The sequence below is a fragment of the Salvelinus sp. IW2-2015 genome, linkage group LG10, assembly GCF_002910315.2.
Source record: "Salvelinus sp. IW2-2015 linkage group LG10, ASM291031v2, whole genome shotgun sequence".
NCBI classification, from domain to species: Eukaryota; Metazoa; Chordata; class Actinopteri; order Salmoniformes; family Salmonidae; genus Salvelinus; species Salvelinus sp. IW2-2015.
This window is the reverse complement of record NC_036850.1, coordinates 14,911,146-14,933,351: the sequence shown is the minus strand read 5'-3', so window position 1 is coordinate 14,933,351 and position 22,206 is coordinate 14,911,146. Positions and strand designations below refer to the sequence as shown.

At 41.8% G+C, this 22,206-nt stretch overlaps 1 protein-coding gene across 1 annotated transcript in view; it reads right to left on the bottom strand.

The window, feature by feature from the left end:
* LOC111969344 (polypeptide N-acetylgalactosaminyltransferase 18-like) overlaps positions 1-22,206 on the bottom strand; it is an 88,804-nt gene that overhangs the window by 3,720 nt on the left and 62,878 nt on the right. The window contains exons 7-10 of the mRNA XM_023995407.1: positions 16,451-16,633; positions 13,340-13,477; positions 11,171-11,266; positions 1,047-1,211 (exon numbers count right to left, since the gene is read on the bottom strand). Of these exons, the coding sequence (XP_023851175.1) occupies positions 1,047-1,211; positions 11,171-11,266; positions 13,340-13,477; positions 16,451-16,633 (582 nt within the window). The remainder of the gene's footprint in view (positions 1-1,046; positions 1,212-11,170; positions 11,267-13,339; positions 13,478-16,450; positions 16,634-22,206) is intronic.

Genomic DNA, 22,206 nt, shown 5'->3' with positions numbered 1-22,206 from the left:
AGCCATGCGTCCTCCAAAACACAACCCAACCAAGCCGCACTGCTTCTTGACACAACGCCCACTTAACCCGGAAGCCAGCTGCACCAACGTGTCGGAGGGAACACCGTACACCTGGCCACCGTGTCAGCGTGCACTGCGCCCAGCCCGCCACAGGAGTCGCTAGTGCGCAATGGGACAAGGACATCCCTGCCGACCAAACCCTCCCCTAACCAAAGTTCACAAGGCATCACACTAATGTCAAAGCTATAGACGCAAATAGGTTGAATCCATAATTGACAATACCTTGACTTTTAGGAGTTTTAGTGATAGAGATTCAACCAATCCAGGCATATGACATACAGTACATATATATATATATATATATATAATATGTTTTCAATGTCTCACTCCTTGTTATCATTTTTTGGGGGGATACGGTACAGAACCTACAAGTTTCTAACTTGTGCGGGCATCCACTCAAAATAAATAAGTGATCCACCAATGGAGAGAAAAATACGTCTTTATCTGAAAACACAATTCCTAGAAGTTGAATTCAAGGTTAGCACCCCACTATTTTGAGTGGATATTTTGAGTGCATACATTATGATGACACATAATCAGAACGATTTTAATTGCGCCTTCAAAACTGGGTGAAGTGGGTGACGCACTCTTCAGACCATGTTGATGTAGCCCTCATTACAGGCCACTGTGCTCAGTGAGCCAGTCCAATAATGAAGACAGAGAGAGTCATTATGATGCATTTACTGTTCACGTCTAAATGGTTTGGAGGAATGTGGAGAGGTCTGTGGACCGTAAAACTCTGTTATATCTGTGACACTCCTTAAATGGAGACCAATCCAACCACACTGAGCCATTGATTTCCGCCAATATTACCCCCTAAAATGTACCCAAGATACCTACCTCCACTGGTGCCACATTTACTAATGATCCAACTCCCTGACAACAAAGTATTAATTTAGATCATTGACTTACCATTTTCTATCGCTTGCTGGTCTATTTTCAGTGAGCAGTCTGAGTGTGTTGGTCAGGCCTGTATGGTTTCTTACCTGAGTAAATAGCCAGTGGAGCTTCATGCGCTTGGCTGTGGCGTAGCTACACTCGATGAGGCGCGGTCGGCTGTTCACATCCACCAGGCACTTGTTGTCATCGTCATCGATGGTGGGACTGAGCACCCCTACATGTAACTGCTGAGTGCTGGTGTAGTACACATTCTGGAATGACAGAAGAGACAGCACATACATAAGCTACTGAGAGCTGGAGGCATTCAAGCATTTCACAAAATGTTGATTTGTTTTAGGCTTTTCACTAGGACTTACTTCACCCATAGGCATGTCTATTCATGCAGCTACCCTCACTGAACTGAAGCACAGGGCAGGAAATGGCATAGTGTGGGAAATGGCTTATTGTTTATGGAGAGGAGCGCTCTCCATAAACAATACAAATCGACCAGCTAAACCCAAACACTTCTAATTGCACTCTCTGATGCGGTCCTTCCAGCCCGTATTTTCCAAGGGCCCTTGAGTGCCCATATTTAGCTAACAGGCCGTAAAACACCACTGGAAGGAAAAAGCATCTGTTTGAACTGAGTGGAGCAGCAGAGGTAGTGGTGTGTACTACAGATGGCAGCTGCATCTGTGCTCTGACTCCATCGCCGTGCATATGAGGGATGAGGAGGCTTGTCTGCACATGTGGGGTAGCTAGACATGTTGGGTAGCTAGAAGCCTGGGAGAGGCGGGGGAATGTAACAGCTGGAGGGGAGGGAGGACATCACAGCTGGATAGGGGTGGGGATAAAGGTGGTAGGTAGCACAGGGTTACATTAGGAGGGGTTTATTGCTACCTTGTCGTTAGCAAACAGTTGTCATAAATACACTGTGTATGTCACCTTAAACTATCCCATCAATCTTACAGGTAGAATAAATCTCTTTAGAATTACAAGGCTGCCAATGTTTTTGTATTTATTTTCGGTAATACCAATTAACCCACCGATGACATTCTTTAAAAAAGTATACTCGGTCATAAGACTTTATATGGGCAAATAAAATTCATAAAATACAAATCAAAGTGTTACATCTTCCTAAGTCCGAGGGTGGTTTTAACCTTCCAGACTTGGAACTGTATCAACTCGCTACCCAAGGCTTTTCCTTGCGACGTATAGTTAAATGTATTAAAGAGGAACAATGGGATACACATTGAAGATGTGCATGCTCATCTCCAGAATATTTTTACGTGTCTATTTTCAAAGGATAAAGCTATGAACATTAACAACTTCATAGTTAAAAACACTAACGATATGGAAGAAAATAAAAAGGATTTTACAAGATCCAAACCAAACAGACCGAGTGCTCACATCCCTATCATCCAATACATTCGCATACACAGGATCTGTAGTACACAGAGTGACTATGACAGAGTAGCCGACTGTCTGGATGAGCTTTGCAGACAGCAGGGTTACCCAGAGGAATGGCTGCATGATGCAAGGGATCATAAAAAAAATATGACCAAGAATGACATCCTCACACCCAAATCACCCCTCCCCCCCTGACCAACGAGTTCAGTATTCCTTCAATTCTCCCCACTTGGCAAACAGTTTGACCATATCATAAAAAAACACAGACATTTAAAGAACCCCCGCAGGTAGTCTTTTGACGCGCCCCCAACATCAGTCAAATGGTGGTGACGTCTGATCTTCCACCGGTGCCACCTTCCTAGACAATGTGCCGGACGGTAATTACAGATGTGGCCGATGTACCCAGTGTAACTTCACGAACAATGCACACAATGTTTAATCACCCTATCATGGGCAAGGCCATTAAGATTAAGGGCATCATTACGTGTTCCACCAAAAATTTGAGACAAGGATAGCATAACACAGGAGTAATATCAGGACTCRTGATCAGAGAATCCCTGTGGCTACGGATTTCATGGATTGCTCTCTGAGATACATTGYTATCGAACATGTTAAGACTCTTAGGAGGGGGGAGATAGTGATCATATATTACTAAGAAGAGAATTGTATTGGATTCACTATTTGTCGGCCATGTCTCCTAAAGGTCTAAACCAAGAGTTTGATATCAGACCATTCCATGAATATGTCACGTTGATTTGTCCTGCCATATTGGTCTCAACTTGGTCCTTTTGTAAATATATTCAATTTTTTGTAACTACTGATACCAAATGATTAGAGGTACACAAGTTGTTTTTGAAATAGATATAATTAGATATAATTAGTGACCTATGGCCACTGCGCGTTCCGCATGTAATGGTCATATGGGCGGGCGGGTATTCCAACAGTTTCCAACATAATCACATTTTTTTACCGTTGCCTAGGTTTTAACTTGGACCCATTTGTATGTATATAATACTTTATGACCATATGTATAGTACTTCTGTGATTAATTATGATTGACTATGCGCAAAAGGGAATTTAATTGTTTCCACACCCACCATGTGATGGTCATGTGAGGTGAAATGTGTATACGTCTGTTTGACGTGACGAAGATCAGTTTTGGATCGAAACGTAGTCCATAAAGCGGTGAATTAGGAGCAGAAACAGTGTGCGGGCCTTCAGGTTCTTTACTGGACGATCATTTTCTCATCACTCATCTTGAAAAAATGTATAGACACAATGGAAAAAATAAACAGATTTATTATTGAAATAGCATGGGTGACCGAGAAAAACGAATTGGTACAATTTAAAGCCAAGTGGCAAACAATAATGCAGGCACTAAGAATGGGGGTGTGAGCATGCGGGTCTCGATAGATGAGATGTAGCCATTTGTTGTGTGTGTCTGTAAGTTGATGATCATATGTATAAGTTTGTTTAAAAAAATACTTTTAAAAAAAGGGAAAATTAAATATAATAAAAAAAGTGAAAACTATCCTCCAGTCCCTCACTATCAGTAGGAGGTAAAGCAGGAAGAAAACGACATCAGTAGTGGTGTGAAATTAAAACGGATTTTAAAAGGAGTAACAGCACTGTAACCTGACATTTGAACAGATTTCTAACATTAATGAGTTCTTCAATTAGCCTGCTCTCGGGATGTGAGATTGGGTGTTACAGTATGTTTTCTCTGGAGTTATCTGTTAAGAAAAGTGTGCAAGGCATCTTGGGAAAGATCAGCTCCGACTGTCTTTCTTTCTTGTAAGAGATCACAGGAGATTCCTCCAGAGTTTTATTTTGTAAACTAGCGTAAACATCAATACAGGTGCAATGAGTGTGAATGGTTTACCATGGAGATGTTTGAATAGGCAAGGATGACAGTGGATGCAACTTTTTGCTTCACTTTCAAGGATTATACCACTTTTTACGACACATCTGGCTAAAAGATTACTGTAGCTCTGTTGGCATAACTTTTATAAATAACGTTGATACCTTTTGGAAACAGAAGATACTCTACAGGAATGATGGAGTCCATCTAAATCATTTTGGTGCTTGGACCCTGTCCTCCCATTTCAAGGCCGCGTTGAGACAATGACATACCGGTGACCCAAGCCCTGCTCAGATAATCCCTACCATTGTGTTGCTGAGTTGTCGTCGTGCTGCTGCAAATGTACAGTTTCCCAGGAGAGTTATCAGTCATAATGTAAGTAACCTAATTTATGTTCCTCTAACTCCCCTGAATGCCTCTGTCAATCCGACAGCTATTGTCAGCAGTAATCATGCGCCTATGAACCTGAGTTATGCTGTTAGCACTGATACGGTTTGCCCTAGTAGGAAGCCCACTGTGAGCAGATCACCTGCACTATCAGCTCAAATATAAACATCACTGTCATGTCTACCTCTGATAAGCCTCCCAGTAAAGCAATAAAAACAGTAACGCAACACAGAAAAGTGCTGAAAATAGCCCACATTACCATACTGTATGTAGCCAAAGAAACAAGGTTGATGAAATCAGTACCTTGCTAGTAACAGATAACATTCATATACTGGATCTCTGAAACGCACTTAGATAATTATTTGATGATACAGTGGTAGCAATACATAGCTATAAAATCTACAGAAGAGACAGGAATACCAATGGGGGAGGTGTTGCTGTTTATATTTAGAGTCATATTCCTTTAAAACTTAGAGAGAATCTCATGTCAAATGCTGTTGAAGTAAGATGGCTACAGGTTCACTTGCCTCACCTAATGTCTATTCTTGTGGGAAGTTTCTGTAGACCACTAAGTGCTAATAGTCAGTATCTGTATAATATGTGTGAAATGCTTGATGATGTGTGTGATATCAACAGAAAGATACTATATTTTCTGAGTGACCTAAATATTGACTTTCATCAAGCTGTCCACTGAAAAAAAAAGCTTCAAACTAACCAGTGCCTGCAACCTGGTTCAGGTTATCAGTCAACCTACCAGGCTATTTACAGAAATCTGCTCTAAATGGAATGTAGTGATCATACAGTAGTAGGCATATCTAAGAAAACCAAAGTGTGGGCCTAATATAGCGTTTAAGAGATCATACAAGAGGTTTTGTACTGATTTCTATGTTGAAGATGTAAATAATATTTWCTGGTCTGTGGTTTTTAATGAGGAGCAGCCAGACACRGAACTTTAATAATTTATGAAATTGCTTATTCCATTTACTAATAAGCATGCATCCATTAAGAAATGACTGTAAAAACAGCTAAATCCACATAAATTGATGAGGAATTTAAAAATTGTATGGTTGACAGGGACGAGACATAGGGAATGGCAAATAGGTCTGGCTGGCTGCACAGCCAATTGGCAAACATACTGTAAATTGAGAAATCATGTGACTAAAATAAACAAAAAGAAGAAGAAACTGTACCATGAAACAAAAACATAAAGGATGATAGTAAAAAGCTTTGGAGCACCTTAAATAAAATTTTGGGCAAAAAGTCGAACCATTCATTGAATCAGATGGCTCAATCATCACAAAAACCCACTGATATTGCCAACTACTTTAATGATTTTTTAAATTGTCAAGATTAGCAAAATTAGGCATAACATGCCAAAAACAAACTCTGAACCTACACATCCATGCATAACTTACCAAATTATGAAAGACTTTTAGAATGGCGTTGGAGGGGATGGCTGCCGTTTTACCGGCTCTTAACCAGCTGTGCTATTTTGTGTGTTTTTCACATTGTTTGAAACTTATTTTGTACATAATGTTGCTACCATTGCTACCGTCTCTTATTACAGAAAAGAGTTTCAGGATATCAGAACTGCGATTACTCACCTCGAAGTGGACGAAGATTTTTTATTTAATGAGTCCGACGCAAAGGATACACTGTTTCTCCGAGACCAGCCCCAAATCCCAGTCATTTGTATGAAGAAAAGACAGAGGTAAAAGGGGCAGAGATCGGGGGTGCCTTGTGAAAATTKATTGGCGAATGGATAATCCACCTCTACCATCCATTCTATTGGCCAACGTGCAAACACTGGAGAATAAACTGGATGAGCTCTATTCCGAGACTATCCTACCAACGGGACATTAAAAATTATAATATCTTATGCTTCACCGAGTCGTGGCTGAATGACAACACGGATAATATACAGTTGGCTGGGTTTTCTGTGCATTGGCAGGACAGAACAGCTACGTCCGGTAAGATGAATGGGGTGGTGTGTCGATTTGTCGATAACAGCTGGTGCACAATGTTTAATATTAAGGAAGTCTCGAGGTATTGCGCACCTTAGGTAGGGTACTTCATGATAAGCTGTAGACCACACAATCTACCAAGAGAGTTTGCATCTATATTTTTCGTAGCCGTCTATTTACCACCACAAACCGATACTGGCACTAAGACCGCACTCAAAGAGCTGTATAAGGCCAAAAGCAAACAAGAAAATGCTCATCCAGAAGCGGCGCTCCTAGTGTCCGGGGAATTTAATGCAGGCAAACTTAAATCCGTTTTACCTAATTTCTACCAGCATGCCACATGTGCAACTAGAGGGGAAAAAAACTCTAGACCACCTTTACTCCACACACAGAGACCCATACAAAACTCTCCCTCGCCCTCCATTTGGCAAATCTGACCATAATTATATCCTCCTGATTCCTGCTTACAAGCAAAAACTAAAGCAGGAAGAACCAGTGACTCGTTCAATACAGAAGTGGTCAGATGATGCGGATGCTACACTACAGGACTGTTTTGCTAGCACAGACTGGAACATGTCCCGGGATTCATCCAATGGCATTGAGGAGTATACCACCTCAGTCACCAGCTCCATCAATAAGTGCATCAACAACATCATCCCCACAGTGACCGTACGTACATATCCCAACCAGAAGCCATGGATTACAGGCAATATCTGCACCGAGCTAAAGGCTAGAGCTGCCGCTTCCAAGGAGTGGGACACTAATCCGTACACTTGTAAGAAATTACGCTATGCCCTCAGACGAACCGTCAAACAGGCAAAGCGTCAATACAGGACTAAGATTGAATCCTACTAAAACCGGCTCTGATGCTCGTCGGATGTGGCAGGGCTTGCAAACTATTACGGACTACAAAGGGAAACCCAGTCACGAGCTGCCCAGTGACTCGAGCCAACCAGACGGGCTAAATGCCTTTTATGCTTGCTTCAAGGCAAGTAACACTGAAGCATGCATGAGAGCACCAGCTGTACACACCTCCAAGCTATGTAAGGGCTATTTGACCAAGAAGAGGAGTGATGGAGTGCTGTATCAGATGACCTGGCCTCCACAATCACCGGACTGCAACCCAATTGAGATGGTTTGGGATGAGTTGGACCGCAGAAGGAAAAGCAAACAACATGTGCTCAGCATATGTGGGAACTCCTTCAAGAAAGTTGGAAAAGCATTCCTGGTGAAGCTAGTTGAGAGAATGCCAAGAGTGTGCAAAGCTGTCATCAAGGCAAAGGGTGGCTACTTTGAAGAATCMCAAATCTCAAATCTATTTTGATTTGTTAAACACTTTTTTGGTTACTACATGATTCCATATGTGTTATTTCATAGTTTTGATTTCTTCACTACTATTCTACAATGTAGAAAATAGTAAAAATAAAGAAAAACTCTTGAATGAGTAGGTGTGTCCAAACTTTTGACTGGTACTGTATGTGTTATGGCTTTACATCATCTTTAATTAAAGCCTCTCCCACATAGTCCAGGTAGAGTCGCGAATACCACAGGGCAGCTGTCTAGGCCACTTACCTTTTTCTATTTTCACTAATGACCTGCCACTTACACCGAGTAAAGCCTGTGTGTCTGTTTATGCTGATGACTGAACATTATACATGTCAGATACCACAGCAAGTTAAATCATTGCAACACTTAAAGAGCTGCAGACAGTTTTAGAATGGGTGGCAAGTAATATGCTAGTCATAAATATTTCAAAAACTGAAAGCATTGTATTTGGGACAAATCATTGACTAAACCTTAAACCTCAACTATATCTTGTAATGAATAATGTGGAAATTGAGCAAGTTGAGGAGACTAAACTGCTTGGTGTAACCCTGGATTGTAAACTGTCATGGTCAAAACATATTGATGCAATGGTAGCTAAGATGGGGAGAGGTCTGTCTGTAATAAAGCGCTGCTCTGCTTTCTTGACATCGCTATCAACAAAACAAATCCTACAGGCCCTAGTTCTGTAGCACCTGGACTACTGCCCAGTCATATAGTAAAGTTCCACAAAGAGGGAAATAGGCAAATTACAGTTGGCCCGGAACAGAGCAGCACGGCTGGCCTTTTTTCACGGAGAGCTAACATCAATAACATGCATGCCAATCTCTCCTGGCTCAAAGTAGTGTAGAGATTGACTGCATCACTAGTCTTTGTGAGAGGTATTGACATGTTGAAAGCACAGAGCTATCTATTTAAACAACTAGCACATAGCTCAGCCACCCATACATACCCCACAAGAGATGCAACCAAGGGTCTCTTCACTGTCCCCAAGTCCAGAACAGACTCTGGGAAACGCACAGTACTACATAGAGCCATAACTACATGGAACTCTATTCCACATCAAGTAACTCAAGCGAGTAGTAAAATCAGATTTAAAAAACAGATAAAACTAAAACACACGCACTCTACACACGTACACTGTAATTTTGTTGTATTGTGGTATTATACATTTTGTATTGTAGATATGTAGTGGTAGAGTAGTGGTGTAATAATGTGCTGTATGATGTACTGTTTTTTTGTGATGTAATTGCCTTAATCTTGTTTGGATCCCATTGGCTCACAGCAAAAACTTTACCTTATTCAAACAACTGTTTTGATGTTGTCTGTTTTAGTCAATTACAAAACTACATTTAAGAAAAGTAAAACATGTCTAAAGATTACTTTTCAATTTTGCCTGCTCTCTAGTGTTCTCACTACTTAGAAAAACATATTATAGGGCTTCCCTCAAGTCCCTTTTTATGACGGTGCTAGCAGCCACTAGTGCTAGCTAGCTAGCTAGCTACCAACCAATGACCGAAACATTAAGCTAGCCAAGACCAACAAAACAAACACATAGACTATACAGCTACAAGTAGTGAGTGGACTGTACTTAACAAGTTAAATGTCTTCCCTGTGATTAAATGCTTTTTTACACACATAGCTACGTGTAGCCTAATTGGACACCAATTACATTTCCCACTCTCCCACCCTGAATAGCCTGAATCCACAGGGCTCTTCTCGCAGGCTCTATTTCCCTACGTGGGAGCATTGCGAACCGTAGGTTGTGATTTTTGACCTGGCTACATGTACATTGAGCAATGCAGCAGCTTTTCGGCATGTTTTGTTATTGCTGTATAACAATAACAAACAAAAAAATCGATGATTAAGTTGCCTCTCTTACAATTGGGGTCAATAGAAAATAATGTGGTCGAGGGGCATATTCCTTATTATTATTATTATTATGTGAATACCGACTGGGACTATAGGGATCCTTACAAAATACAAATACTAGTCAGGTTAAAGATCACATAAAACTCTAGGCATTGTTCTTAGCCCAGGGCTAGCTAAGCCAAATGCTAGACTGGCCCTGGGCTAGCTTAGCCTTTGTTAATCCTGGGCTAAGCTTGAGCCATTCTAGGCYTTGTTCTTGACCCTGTTTCACACTGGTTATTATGGCACTGTGTTTTCTGGGGCTAGCCCCGAAAAGTCGATGCTAACACTAAATGACTGAGCAGGGCTAGCTAGGCCTGGGCTAAGGTTGGTGCTCGCCCACTTTAGGATGTGCAAGTGTAAAGACTTGATTAAGCCCGGGCTAAAATCTCCCTAAGCCCAGGGCTAAAATCTCACCTTCTGCAAACTTGAGAGAAGTCTATTCAGAAACAATAGAACCAAAGCTCTAACAAGAAATGACTGCTGTGCATATTTATGGCAGAAAAATATACAACTAGGTAGCCATTGTAGAAAGTTATATGAGTTTCCATTTTGGTTTTGGCTTAACGTTTACATAGTCCAAGGTATTTCAGTTTTCAAAACATTATGGAAATTGTTAGAGAAGGTGAGGCTGATAGTGCAGAGGCAGCAGTTGTGCTGAGATACAGCCCTATCAGCCCGCCAGCCTGACCCAGATGGAGAGCATCCCCTGACACTGTTTCTATCTCAACAGCACTGTAGTGGCTTCCTGGAATTATCTGCTAATGCCTGTCTGGAAACCGGGAAAGTATACCTTTTATAAAAACTACTGGATTCAGTTTTTTTTCTCTCTCTCTCTCTCGCTCTCTCTCTCTCTCTCTCTGATAACAAATACAAACACAAAGTGAAGAAAGAGACAAGTTTTGTCTAATCTCTGAGGAAGCTTCCTGTAAGTTTACTCCTTCCTGAAGACTTGTCACTTTTGAAGTAGAAACTATCTACAAATGGATTCCACTTTGCATTCTGTCAATACAACACAAATGCAGCTTAGGCTGAAGTTCAGAAACATAAAGCCCATGGTGGATGGGGGCCCTTGGCAGTGAGGTGAATTATAAGTGGAGTCCTGCTGGTCAGCTGGTAGATCATGACGGCTGCTGCCATTACTAAGCCATAAAAGAGACCAGACACGTTTCATACATTAATAGCTCTTTAAAGGGACCAGTCGTACTGTAGCAGAGTTGTGGACTGAACTTCGCTGATAAGCCTCATGCAAGATAAGAAAGGGTCAAAAGGAGAGATAAGAAAAGTTGGACTATACACATGTGGGAGATTTGACACAGAGACAGAAATGATGTAGCAGCGATGTGGGCTGAAGAGGGCTCGAGGGGGTTCTAACCTGAGGTGTCATCCCATGACAGAGGTACAGGATGGGGACATTGTCGGTGTCCGGCCCCTGGTCCAGACACAGGTCACTCTTCAGAGAGTTCTTCAGCTGAGGGAGGAAATGCACACAAAAAGGGAGTCATAATTTGATATGTCACTCAATCGGCTAGTTCAGTGAGAGGTTAGCTGTGTGACAGAGAATCAATGAGACCTTGAATTGATTCAAATATTCCTGCTATCACAACGCCCTATTCAATCAAACCAGAGAGCAGGTTTCCGGTATAACTTCAAAACAACACATGGAGGGAACACTTTCTGTTCTTTGCAGAACAACATGACATAGAACATAATTGGGATTTGTAATTCAAACATGAAGCCTTGCGTTTGCACAGTTATTTCAATCTGTAGCAGCATTTATTTTAAAGATCTAATCAACAGGTTTGTGTGAGGAGAGGGGAGGTACTCTGGAGACTGGGATTGGTGGCTGGGAGGATTAAGATGTGTTTGCCTTGCTGTCCGTGAGGACAGGATTAGGTACGGATATGACATTACAAGGACACAGCCAGAGACTGGGCCTGTCAACTCCCCACTGGCACAGGATATGTCTCATTCTGTCTGCTGATCATTAAAAAGCCAGGCAGGGACTGAACATGATGGAATAAAGTCTAACAGACAACGTATAAAAATTTCACTGAGGTTCCATGAAATGAAAAAAATTATAATGTGCAAGGTTCATGTATGAGTGAATAAAACCTGGGGCTGCTTGTCAGTGTGGTGTGTAGCATAACCTTTGACCTCAAATGCTGTGCTGAACACAGTCTGCATTCTGGATAACGAATTCTCTGACAAAAATGATTGACAAGTTCATGAAATGCACCTAGCAAATGCAGTGTAATGAGGATATGCTATTTTCGAACCCGCTTACTCCTTGAATTAATTTTAATAAGGCTGACCTATTTTCCTCTCTGTATCTTTCTACCTTTCATAATAAATGGAAATACAGAGAAGGAAACCAACCATAAAATGAAGACTGTACTCCAATGAGACCACTTTTTGGGTGTGTCACTGTAGATTCAGGCATATTGCACTGATGCACTGTGGCCACAGAAATAAAGCTGTTTGTGTTGAACATGAATTGCTAATATAAATACTGCCAGCGTGCCCTCATGGCCAGAATACAAATTCAGAAACATTTGTCTAGCATTGCTGAGAATTCCATTTGGCCACACAGGTAGATCTCTGTGAGAGGAGGTGACATAAAACAAGCTCTGCTCACCAGCCCCACCACTGCACAACAATATGTGCATACTCAATGGTATACCCTCATGAATACACATTTCACTGTTTCTTACATGACAGTGCACAATGCTCTGTTCGCGTGTGCATAGACTACACAATAGACAACCTTTTATATACTATGCCCTCAGAACAGCCTCAATTTGTCGGGGCATGGACTCTACAAGGTGTCGAAAGCGTTCCACAGGGATGCTGGCCCATGTTGATTCCAATGCTTCACACATTTGTGTCAAGTTGGCTGGATGTCCTTTGGGTGGTTGACCATTCTTGATACACACAGGAAACTATTAAGTGTCAAAAACCCAGCAGCATTGCAGTTCTTGACACAAAAAGGGTGCACCTGGCACCTACTACCATACCCCGTTCAAAGGCACTTAAATATTTTGTCTTGCCCATTCATCCTCTGAATGGCACGCATACACAATCCGTCTCAATTGTCTCAAGGCTTAAAAATCCTTCTTTAACATGTCTCATCCTGGTCATCTGCACTGATTGAAGTGGATTTAACAAGTGATATCAATAAGGGATCATAGCTTTCGCCTGGATTCACCTGGTCAGTCTATGTCATGGAAAGAGGCTTCTGTTTTCTCCCAGAGTCTGAGTTCCTGCACCTTTTCCACATCATGCCCACATCATGCCCAAGCTTTAGCGTGCCAACCCTGGCAGTGCACACAAAGACTGAGGCTATGGTAGGCATGTCCACGTGTTTCAGAGCCAAACTGCCACAGAAATGCATCTCTCTGTGAAATTAATGTATTCCTAACTGCAGTCATCCAAATCATAACTCAATGGATGATTATTTGTTCAGGCATGGACCGCATGGTTTATTCTGTGGAGGCTTTACTTGACATAGCATTTCCATGTTTGCAGAGGGCATGTTGCTTACCACTCCATATGCAATGGTGTCTGTGTACATCCTCATCTCTGGGTAGATGTTGACCAGGTACCACCGAAACGTCTTACACTGGAGCCTCTTCCTCAGGGCCTTCCTCTCAGAGATATCTCCAATGTCTATTCCTGAGTCCTGCAGACACACATGCATGCAAACACAGAGATAAACAGTTCGGCCGTGATTGCTGTAAAGATACAAATGCATAAAGATATCATGCATAGGAAAGGGCATATGTGCCAAGCTCTTAGGTGGAAAGAGGAATCAGATTCCCCGTTTCCCCTGATTTCAGAGAGGCAAGACTCACTGAGGAATAGTTTAAGTCCGTTTCAATGTGACATAACTCCTGCGAGCCCTTCATGTTCCCTGTATAAAGAACCGCAGGACTAAGTGACTGACTTTAACATCATCTGCCATTTCCTCACGCTCACGTCCTCACGCTGCCACAGTCACGCTCTGGCCCAGGCTTCCTTCTGCAGCAAGCTGCCGCTCCTGTCCACTCTACCCTAATTATCTTAATTGCTGCCTCGCTGACAAACTTAAAAGCTGAAGCAGACCTGATAGATCCAACATCAACTGCAATGGAGGCAACTTGCAGCCTACTGAGATACGATAAATGGACTGACGAGAGTCTAATAGACAAAACAGCAACAGCTGTGACTTGAAATGGAATAGGTTTCTAATACGTTCGGACAAAATAAATTCACGAGACTAATCCTGAGACCAAATTTCCCTCCAAGCTTGTTGAGTAGAATTGCAGAACTCAGTGATTCGATATCAATTTAGAGATTTGCCTGCTGATGCTCATCTAATTGCTCATCTATTTGAAAGGAGTTTTTACATAATTGTCAGTATTGAGTGCAAACAGGAAAACTATTAAGCATCTAATCAACTCAGCCTTTGTTCAAAGAAACACCAGGCATCCCTGCTAATGTATTACAACATCTATATGTTATACAGTTGAAGTCAGAAGTTTACATACACCTTAGCCAAATACATTTAAACTCAGTTTTCACAATTCCTGACATTTAATCCTGGTAAAATTGCCCCGTTTTAGGTCAGTTAGGATCACCACTTGATTTTAAGGATGTGAAATGTCAGAATAATAGTAGAGAGAATGGTATTTCAGCTTTTATTTCTTTCATAACATTCCCAGTGAGTCAGAAGTTTACATACACTCAATTAGTATCTGGTAGCATTGCTTTTAAATTGTTTAACTTGGGTCAAACGTTTTGGGTAGCCTTCCACAAGCTTCCCACAATAAGTTGTGTGAATTTTGGCCCATTCCTCCTGACAGAGCTGGTGTAACTGAGTCAGGTTTGTAGGCCTCCTTGCTCGCACACGCTTTATCAGTTCTGTCCACAAATGTTCTATAGGATTGAGGTCAGGGCTTTGTTATGGTCACTCCAATACCTGACTTTGTTGTCCTAAGCCATTTTGCCACAACTTTGGAAGTATGCCTGGGGTCATTGTCCATTTGGATGACCCATTTGCGACCAAGCTTTAACTTCCTGACTGATGTCTTGAGATGTTGCTTCAATATATCCACATAATTTCTTGCCTCATGATGCCATCTATTGTGAAGTGCACCAGTCCCTCCTGCGCAAAGCACCCGCACAACATGATGCTGCCACCCCTGCTTCATGGTTGGGATGATGTTCTTCGGGCTTGCAAGCCTCCCCTTTTTCCTCCAAACATAACAATGGTCATTATGGCCAAACAGTTCTATTTTTGTTTCATCAGACCAGAGGACATTTCTCCAAAAAGTACGATAATTGTCCCCAGTGCAGTTGCAAACCGTTAGTCTGGCTTTTTATGGCGGTTTGGAGCAGTGGCTTCTTCCTTGCAGAGCAGCCTTTCAGGTTGTCAATATAGGACTCGTTTTACTATGGATATAGATACTTTTGTACCGTTTCCTCCAGCATCTTCACAAGGTCCTTTGCTGTTGTTCTAGGATTGAGTTGCACTCTCTAGGAAACAACGCGTCTCCTTCCTGAGCGGTATGACGCTGTGTGGTCCTATGGTGTTTATATTTGCGTACTATTTGTTTGTACAGATGAACTTCCAGGCGTTTGGAAATGCGCCCAAGGATGAACCAGACTTATGGAGGTCCACAATTTTCTTTCTTGGGCTGATTTCTTTAGATTTTCCCATGATGTCAAGCCAAAGAGGCACTGAGTTTATAGGCCTTGAAATACATCCACAGGTACACCTCCAATTGACTCAAATTATGTCAATTAGCCTATCAGAAGCTTCTAAAGCCATGACATCATTTTCTGGAATTTTCCAAGCTGTTTAAAGGCACAGTCAACTTAGTGTATGTAAACTTCTGACCCACTGTAATTGTGGGTCAGAGTAGTGTCCTAACCGACTTGCCAAAACTATAGTTTGTCCACAAGAAATTTGTGGAGTGTTGAAAAAGAGTTTTAATGACTCCAACCTAAGTGTTGTAAACTTCCGACTTCTTTCACAAATAAACAGTGTGTAGGATCTAATTGAGCAGTTTACTACAGCAGTACAAATAATCCTTCTGCAACAGTTAATTTGAATTATTTCTTTTTTATTTAACTAGGCAAGTCAGTTAATAACAAAATTCTTCTTTACAATGACAGCGTAGAACAGTGGGTTAAACTACCTTGTTCAGGGCAGAACAACAGATTTTTACCTTGTCAGCTCGGGGATTCAATCTGGCAACCCTCTCGGTTACCTGTTCCAACAGCTTTAACCACTATGGCTACTTGCACCCACAAGGCTACCTGCCGATTTTATGTGGTTTAATTAATGGACATTTGTTAGTGGTTGAATACATATTTGATAACGGAAAATTAAGTCTGACATTTCAAAGTGGAATTTACAAACTTCGCGACTTTTAAACCTCAAATACTCTACAAGTTTAAAATGTCCTGCATTATATGGAAAATTCTCCTGGTGATCAAATGAAGATCCTAAACCTGTACACTAACGTACTACACATCACTCTTTATTTTACAAATTACACTAGCGAGACAATTTCCCCACCCTGACCACTTGCCCACCCTCCAAAAGACATGGTTCAGTAGACATGTTATCAGTAGACTCCATCCAGTTAGCAGCTGACTAGACTCTCACCTCCTGGGATGTTCCAGCCATGTTAGCATGGCTCTTTAACTCGTTCCATCCAGACCTCCGCCACCTCAGGGCGTTCCGTCTCACGTGAGACGTCAGGTCCTCAGTGTAGGGCTTGTGGGCACGCTCTATATGGGCGATACGGGCACAGGGCAGGACTTCCACACTGCCCCCACACTGCCACACCTGGTATCACACATAAAAAGACAGAGGGAAAAACTTGGTTAATCATCAGTTGTGCTAAAATCATGTTGCRGGGCAGGAAAAGACCCAGAGCAGATCTAGAGCTCCAGAGGGTGCTCCAGTAGAAAGACTCAGATCAGAAGCCTCTTACTCTGAGGCTGACAGGGCTACATGAGCTCCACCTCTCTACTTGATCCAAAAAGCCTGTCGGATCCAACCAGGAAGAAGAAAACCTGGAGACACCTCTCCTTGGTCCAGATAACACCTCACAGTACTGAGGGTGCCAGAAGCCTCATCAAAAAGGAGCACCATGTCTTCACTGACATCTGACATGCTGTGTCTGACTTAGTGGGGTAACAGTTTTAATTGCTGATGTGAGATGACATTTGGAGTCCCAGTGCCTTATGCTTAATGTCATGATTAATGGCTGCTAGGAGAGCGAGAGGGAGAGAGAGAGAGAGAGATAGAGACACACACAGCAAGAGCGAGAGAGGAAGAGGAAGAGAGAGAGTGTGTGAGAGAATGAGAAAAAGGGAGAAGGAGAATTCAGTGTCAGTAACAACATTCCTACAGTATGGCCATATCTCCTGCTCTTTCTTAGATGTAGTGTAATGCTGTGAATCACTGTTGTGATAAAACTGTCTGCTCTTTGTCCCCTGTGGCTCTGTATATCTGTGCTCTGCCTGCTTTTATCTCTGCTCCGGCCCTGAAGAGCTCATAGCCTCCAGTCAGGAGCCTCTCTCCTCTCGACTCCCTCCACAGCACTAACTGACATCCAACCGGGCTCCAACGGGCTAACATTCCATCCTGAGAATTCCTGCACACCGACATTCATTCCACATCTCTTGTCAGGTTCAACGCGCAAAAACTCACTACAAAGCTCTGATGTTCTTCCAGAGTTTCTGGAGAGGTAATGCTCATTCCACAATGTTATCATTTCCTACATTGCTGCCCACAGCACTGCCTGAACTGGCATGGAGAGTAGATCCGCCTCAGCTGTCTGCAAGGAGTTTTCCTTCCTCTGTCTACCTATAGCACTCAGGGCCAGACACAGAAAGCTCTAAGTCGTCTATCAGGGGATACGAAGCAGGACACATACATACATGCACACACACAGACAGACCCAGAAAGAGAAACAAGAGCACACAGAACAAAACACAATTACAGACCACAACAGTCAGACGACAGCGTTACAGGAGTGATACAGCTCAATGACGCAGGTCCTGTAATTGATGATGTCTGTGACTGCTGTGCTGTGATCTACTTCCAAGGATGAGGCACTCTGTCACATTCTCTCACAGAGGCGTTCAGTCTTGCTTTCCAGAGTCACCTCCCCTCCTCTGTTTGCTGTGCTCATTTCTCCATGGCAAACTAACCAACTGGCAATGTCAACACCCACAGTCCTATTTCCCCATCCAGAGTTTCTACTAAACAAACTGAAGGGGCAAAACAGGCATCTGTGAAAAAGTAACGTACATGTATGTCAATATTTTCCCCTGACCTGAGTGAACCAAGTGAACTGTTGTTAATACACTACAGACAGAGAACAGACAGACATCTTCATCAGTCTTTGATTGGAGAGGTGCAGTATAGGTCCTCAAGAACATCAAACTGCTCTCATCATCATTATCATCATCATCCTCCAATCTTCTCAGCACTTATGGCATGGGGCAGAGTATGGACACGCCAGATACAGACAGATTACAGACACATGACCTCAGTGAACCTTCTTCAGGAAAACCATTTCACAACCCACTCACTCTCTCCCACATGTCAAGACTGTATTTCATGTTACAGGAGCTGTGTATACCAAGCATCACAGAGAATGTGTTATGACAGTTTTCCAGCCATTGGCTTATTGTGTCAACATTGTGAATAGGGTGTTGAACGGAGCACCTCACAACATACAGTGTACAATTGGCTTTGGAATCTATGGAATATTTCCTGCCTACAATAACTAATATAGTAAAACAGTCTCAAAGCCTATGGACCTTAACATGAATACAAATTCAATAATTGTTTTACCTGACATTTTCAGTAAATTACTTCTGTGTGACACATAGGCTACATTAATAGTCATTCGATGCAGTATGTGTTAATTTCCATGCAGTCTGCAACTACATTTGCAGTTCCAGCACCTACTTATCAACCAGAGATACCTGTTGCAGAGCATACTGTAGGTGCATGCTATGACTCCTGTTTACACAATATGACTGTATTGTATACTGTTTATAGGGATAGGATAGGGCTAGGATATAAATGAGTCTAAAGCTAGTTATGTTTTATTATGAAAATGTTCATGCTTTCCATACATATCCATACTCATTCAAAAACCTTTATTTTAACAGGGAGTCCCATTGGGTTATTCATAAACAGTCTTAGAGAGCATATAACATTTGCATAACTGATCTATGAGCTTCTTCACAGCGTTCAATGATCCCAATTTCTCCATCCAAAAGAAGTCACAATGGCTGCATCTCCAAAATGTGCAGGTGTTATGAAAGAATATGTATGCAAAGCCATACATTCTCAATAAGGTTGAATGGCAGGAACCTGGTTACCGGTAAATTATTTATATGAACAGCATGGTGTGAAATGGAACTGTTAAATTATATGCAATGTCTAAAACTGGTTTCTCTACGGCCTCTGCATGATGAATCAACGCTCAGGGTGGGGACAGACAGCCCATCTCACAATGCATGTAGACCTATCATTTCTAGGGATGTGCGATATATCGGTGAACATATCGGCAATCGGACGATATTAGCTAAAAATGCCAACATCGGTATCGGCCCGATGTCTAGTTTAACACGGATGTGAAAAACCGATGTCAAAAGCTGATGTGCATACCTATATAACGTAGGTACATGACGTAAAGAAGCTATGTTAAATTTTGCACTACACGTGCAACACAGCATTCCTAACCTAGCCCACAATGTCTGCTGTGTGGATCGAGCAGTCAGCAAGTCGAGCAGTCATTTGAAAGATTAAGAACATTTCAGCGAGACAACTCAAAGGCGAAATCCATTAGCAGCAAGATAGTGGAATTCATTGCCCTTGACAATTAACCATTCTCTGTCATGGTGATGTTGGCTTTCGCGACTGGTTGAGCACCGGTACACGTTACCAAGTGCGCTATTGTTCAGATGTTGCCCTACCAGAGTTACACAGTAATAGTGTCACTGCTATTAGCTTCCCGACATACTATGGAACGCCATTTGGGTCTTTGCGTGTCAAAAAAGATACACGTGAAATAACACTATTTGACAATTTCACTATTTGACAGTTAAATAAGCTTTTAATTAGACACAACATTCTATAATAGAACTGTGTTATTTGACGTGTGTTCTGAATTTGCACGTGCAATCCAAGCGCCACCACTACTATCAGTAACACTGACAAAGCAGTACAAAAAAGTCTGCAAACAACCAAACACCGTCTACGAACAATGTGTTTACAATACCGCATTGGTAATAAAGCATTATTTGTTCGACATAGAGAGATAGCACCAATACAACCAGCCTGAAAACAATGACCAGTAGAAACTGCAGTCATTTTCACTATTCTTAGCAATGATTTAGGAATCCTTGTGAGTAAGTATTAGATAGGCGAACAACAAGTGGCTACCTATTGAAACTGAACTTCAGGTCATGAAAATAAATTGCTAGCCAGCTACTTAACCCTGTTGCCCAAAGCTAACGTTATAAGCAGCCTGCTAGCTTCATCTGGCTAGTGAGGCTCGACCGCACCGGGTTATGTGTTGTGAAGCTAGCCACAATAAGGATTAGGCACAATAGCGGAATTTGCCTTCAAAATAAAAGTACCTATTTGAAAGTGATGCAGAAGTTTACAATTGGTGGAATCATGCCATATTTAGACTTTGTAATGTTAAACAAGGTTGGAATGTGAAGTAATGAAATGGGATATCAGTCTACTCGGTGACACCCATAGAACACAACTGAAGAGTTTACGCAAATATTAGCATTGTAGCTCTTATCAAAAATGCTTATCAACAGTTTATCACCCTGAACAGATAATCAAATGGCAAACGGGACAATTTGCATTGTGTGCCCCCCCCAACCCCTCTTTTTACGCTGCTGCTACTCTCTGTTTATCATATATGCATAGTCACTTTAACCATATCTACATGTACATACTGCTTCAATCAGCCTGACTAACCGGTGTCTGTATGTAGCCTCGCTACTTTTATAGCCTCGCTCCTGTATATAGACTGTCTTTTTACTGTTGTTTTATTTCTTTACTTACCTATTGTTGCATTTCACTGTAAGATCTACTACACCTGTTGTATTCGGCACGTGACAAATAAACTTTGATTTGATATCGCGGGACTGTGACTGTGTGAAATCCCCTCCCAAGTCAGCCTATTGTGTGTATTGACATTCATATTGCACTGTACAGCTTTACCTAAGGATTGGGGATCAATGAAATGGGGTAACAGTCTACTCAATATATTTTTTCCCAACATCCTCCTCAGAGTTATCAGACTCCAAAACATCCACACAGTATTGTTTTTCCTCTGGAATAGTGTTCAATACACATAGTAGGTTGACAAATGTGGCTCAATTCACAGTTGTTTCAGAGTCCCGCAATAAGAGCTACGATGCTAATGCTCTCTGGGTGTCACTGCACTGAGTAGACTGATGCCCCATGTCATTGATCCACAATCCATAGGTAAGGCTGTACAGTGAAATAAGTATGCTCCCAATGCAATTCTAAAGTATAATACATCCAGTGTGATTTCAATAGATTTTTGTCAAATTAACAAATGATTGTCTTTTGTTGATTTTATATAACAACATTCCAACCTCGTTTAGCATGATCTATTAAATTATGGCATAATTCTACTATTTGTATTCATTTGCATCACTGTCAATGACATACTTTTATTTTGAAGGCTAACCGCAAAGTCCACTATTGTGGCTAATCCTTATTGTGGCTAGCTTCACATAGATGGGTCCGACAACCGTTAATCAAATAAGAACAGTCTTATAAATTAGGGTTATTTTAGATGACACCTAGCTATATAGTTAGCTATAGCTACTGAAACAGATTGCCATTTTGCTATGTTTTTGGGGAAGAACATTGTTTGCATACTAGAAGGCCAGCATCCCGGAGTCGCCTCTTCACTGTTGATGTTGAGACTGGTGTTTTGCTGGTACTATTTAAAGAAGCTGCCAGTTGAGGACTTGTGAGGCATATGTTTCTTAAACTAGACATTAATGTACTTGTCCTCTCGCTCAATTGTGCACCGGGGCCTCCCACTCCTCTTTCTATTCTGGTTAGAGCCAATTTGCGCTGTTCTGTGAAGGGAGTACAGGATCTTCAGTTTCTTGGCAATTTCTCACATGGAATAGCCTTCATTTCTCAGAACAAGAATAGACTGATGAGTTTCAGAAGAAAGTTATTTGTTTCTGGCCATTTTGAGCCTGGAATCGAACCCACAAATGCTGATGCTCCAGATACTCAACTAGTCTAAAGAAGGCCAGTTTTATAGCTTCTTTAAATCAGAACAACAGTTTTCAGCTGTGCTAACAGAATTGCATAACGGTTTTCTA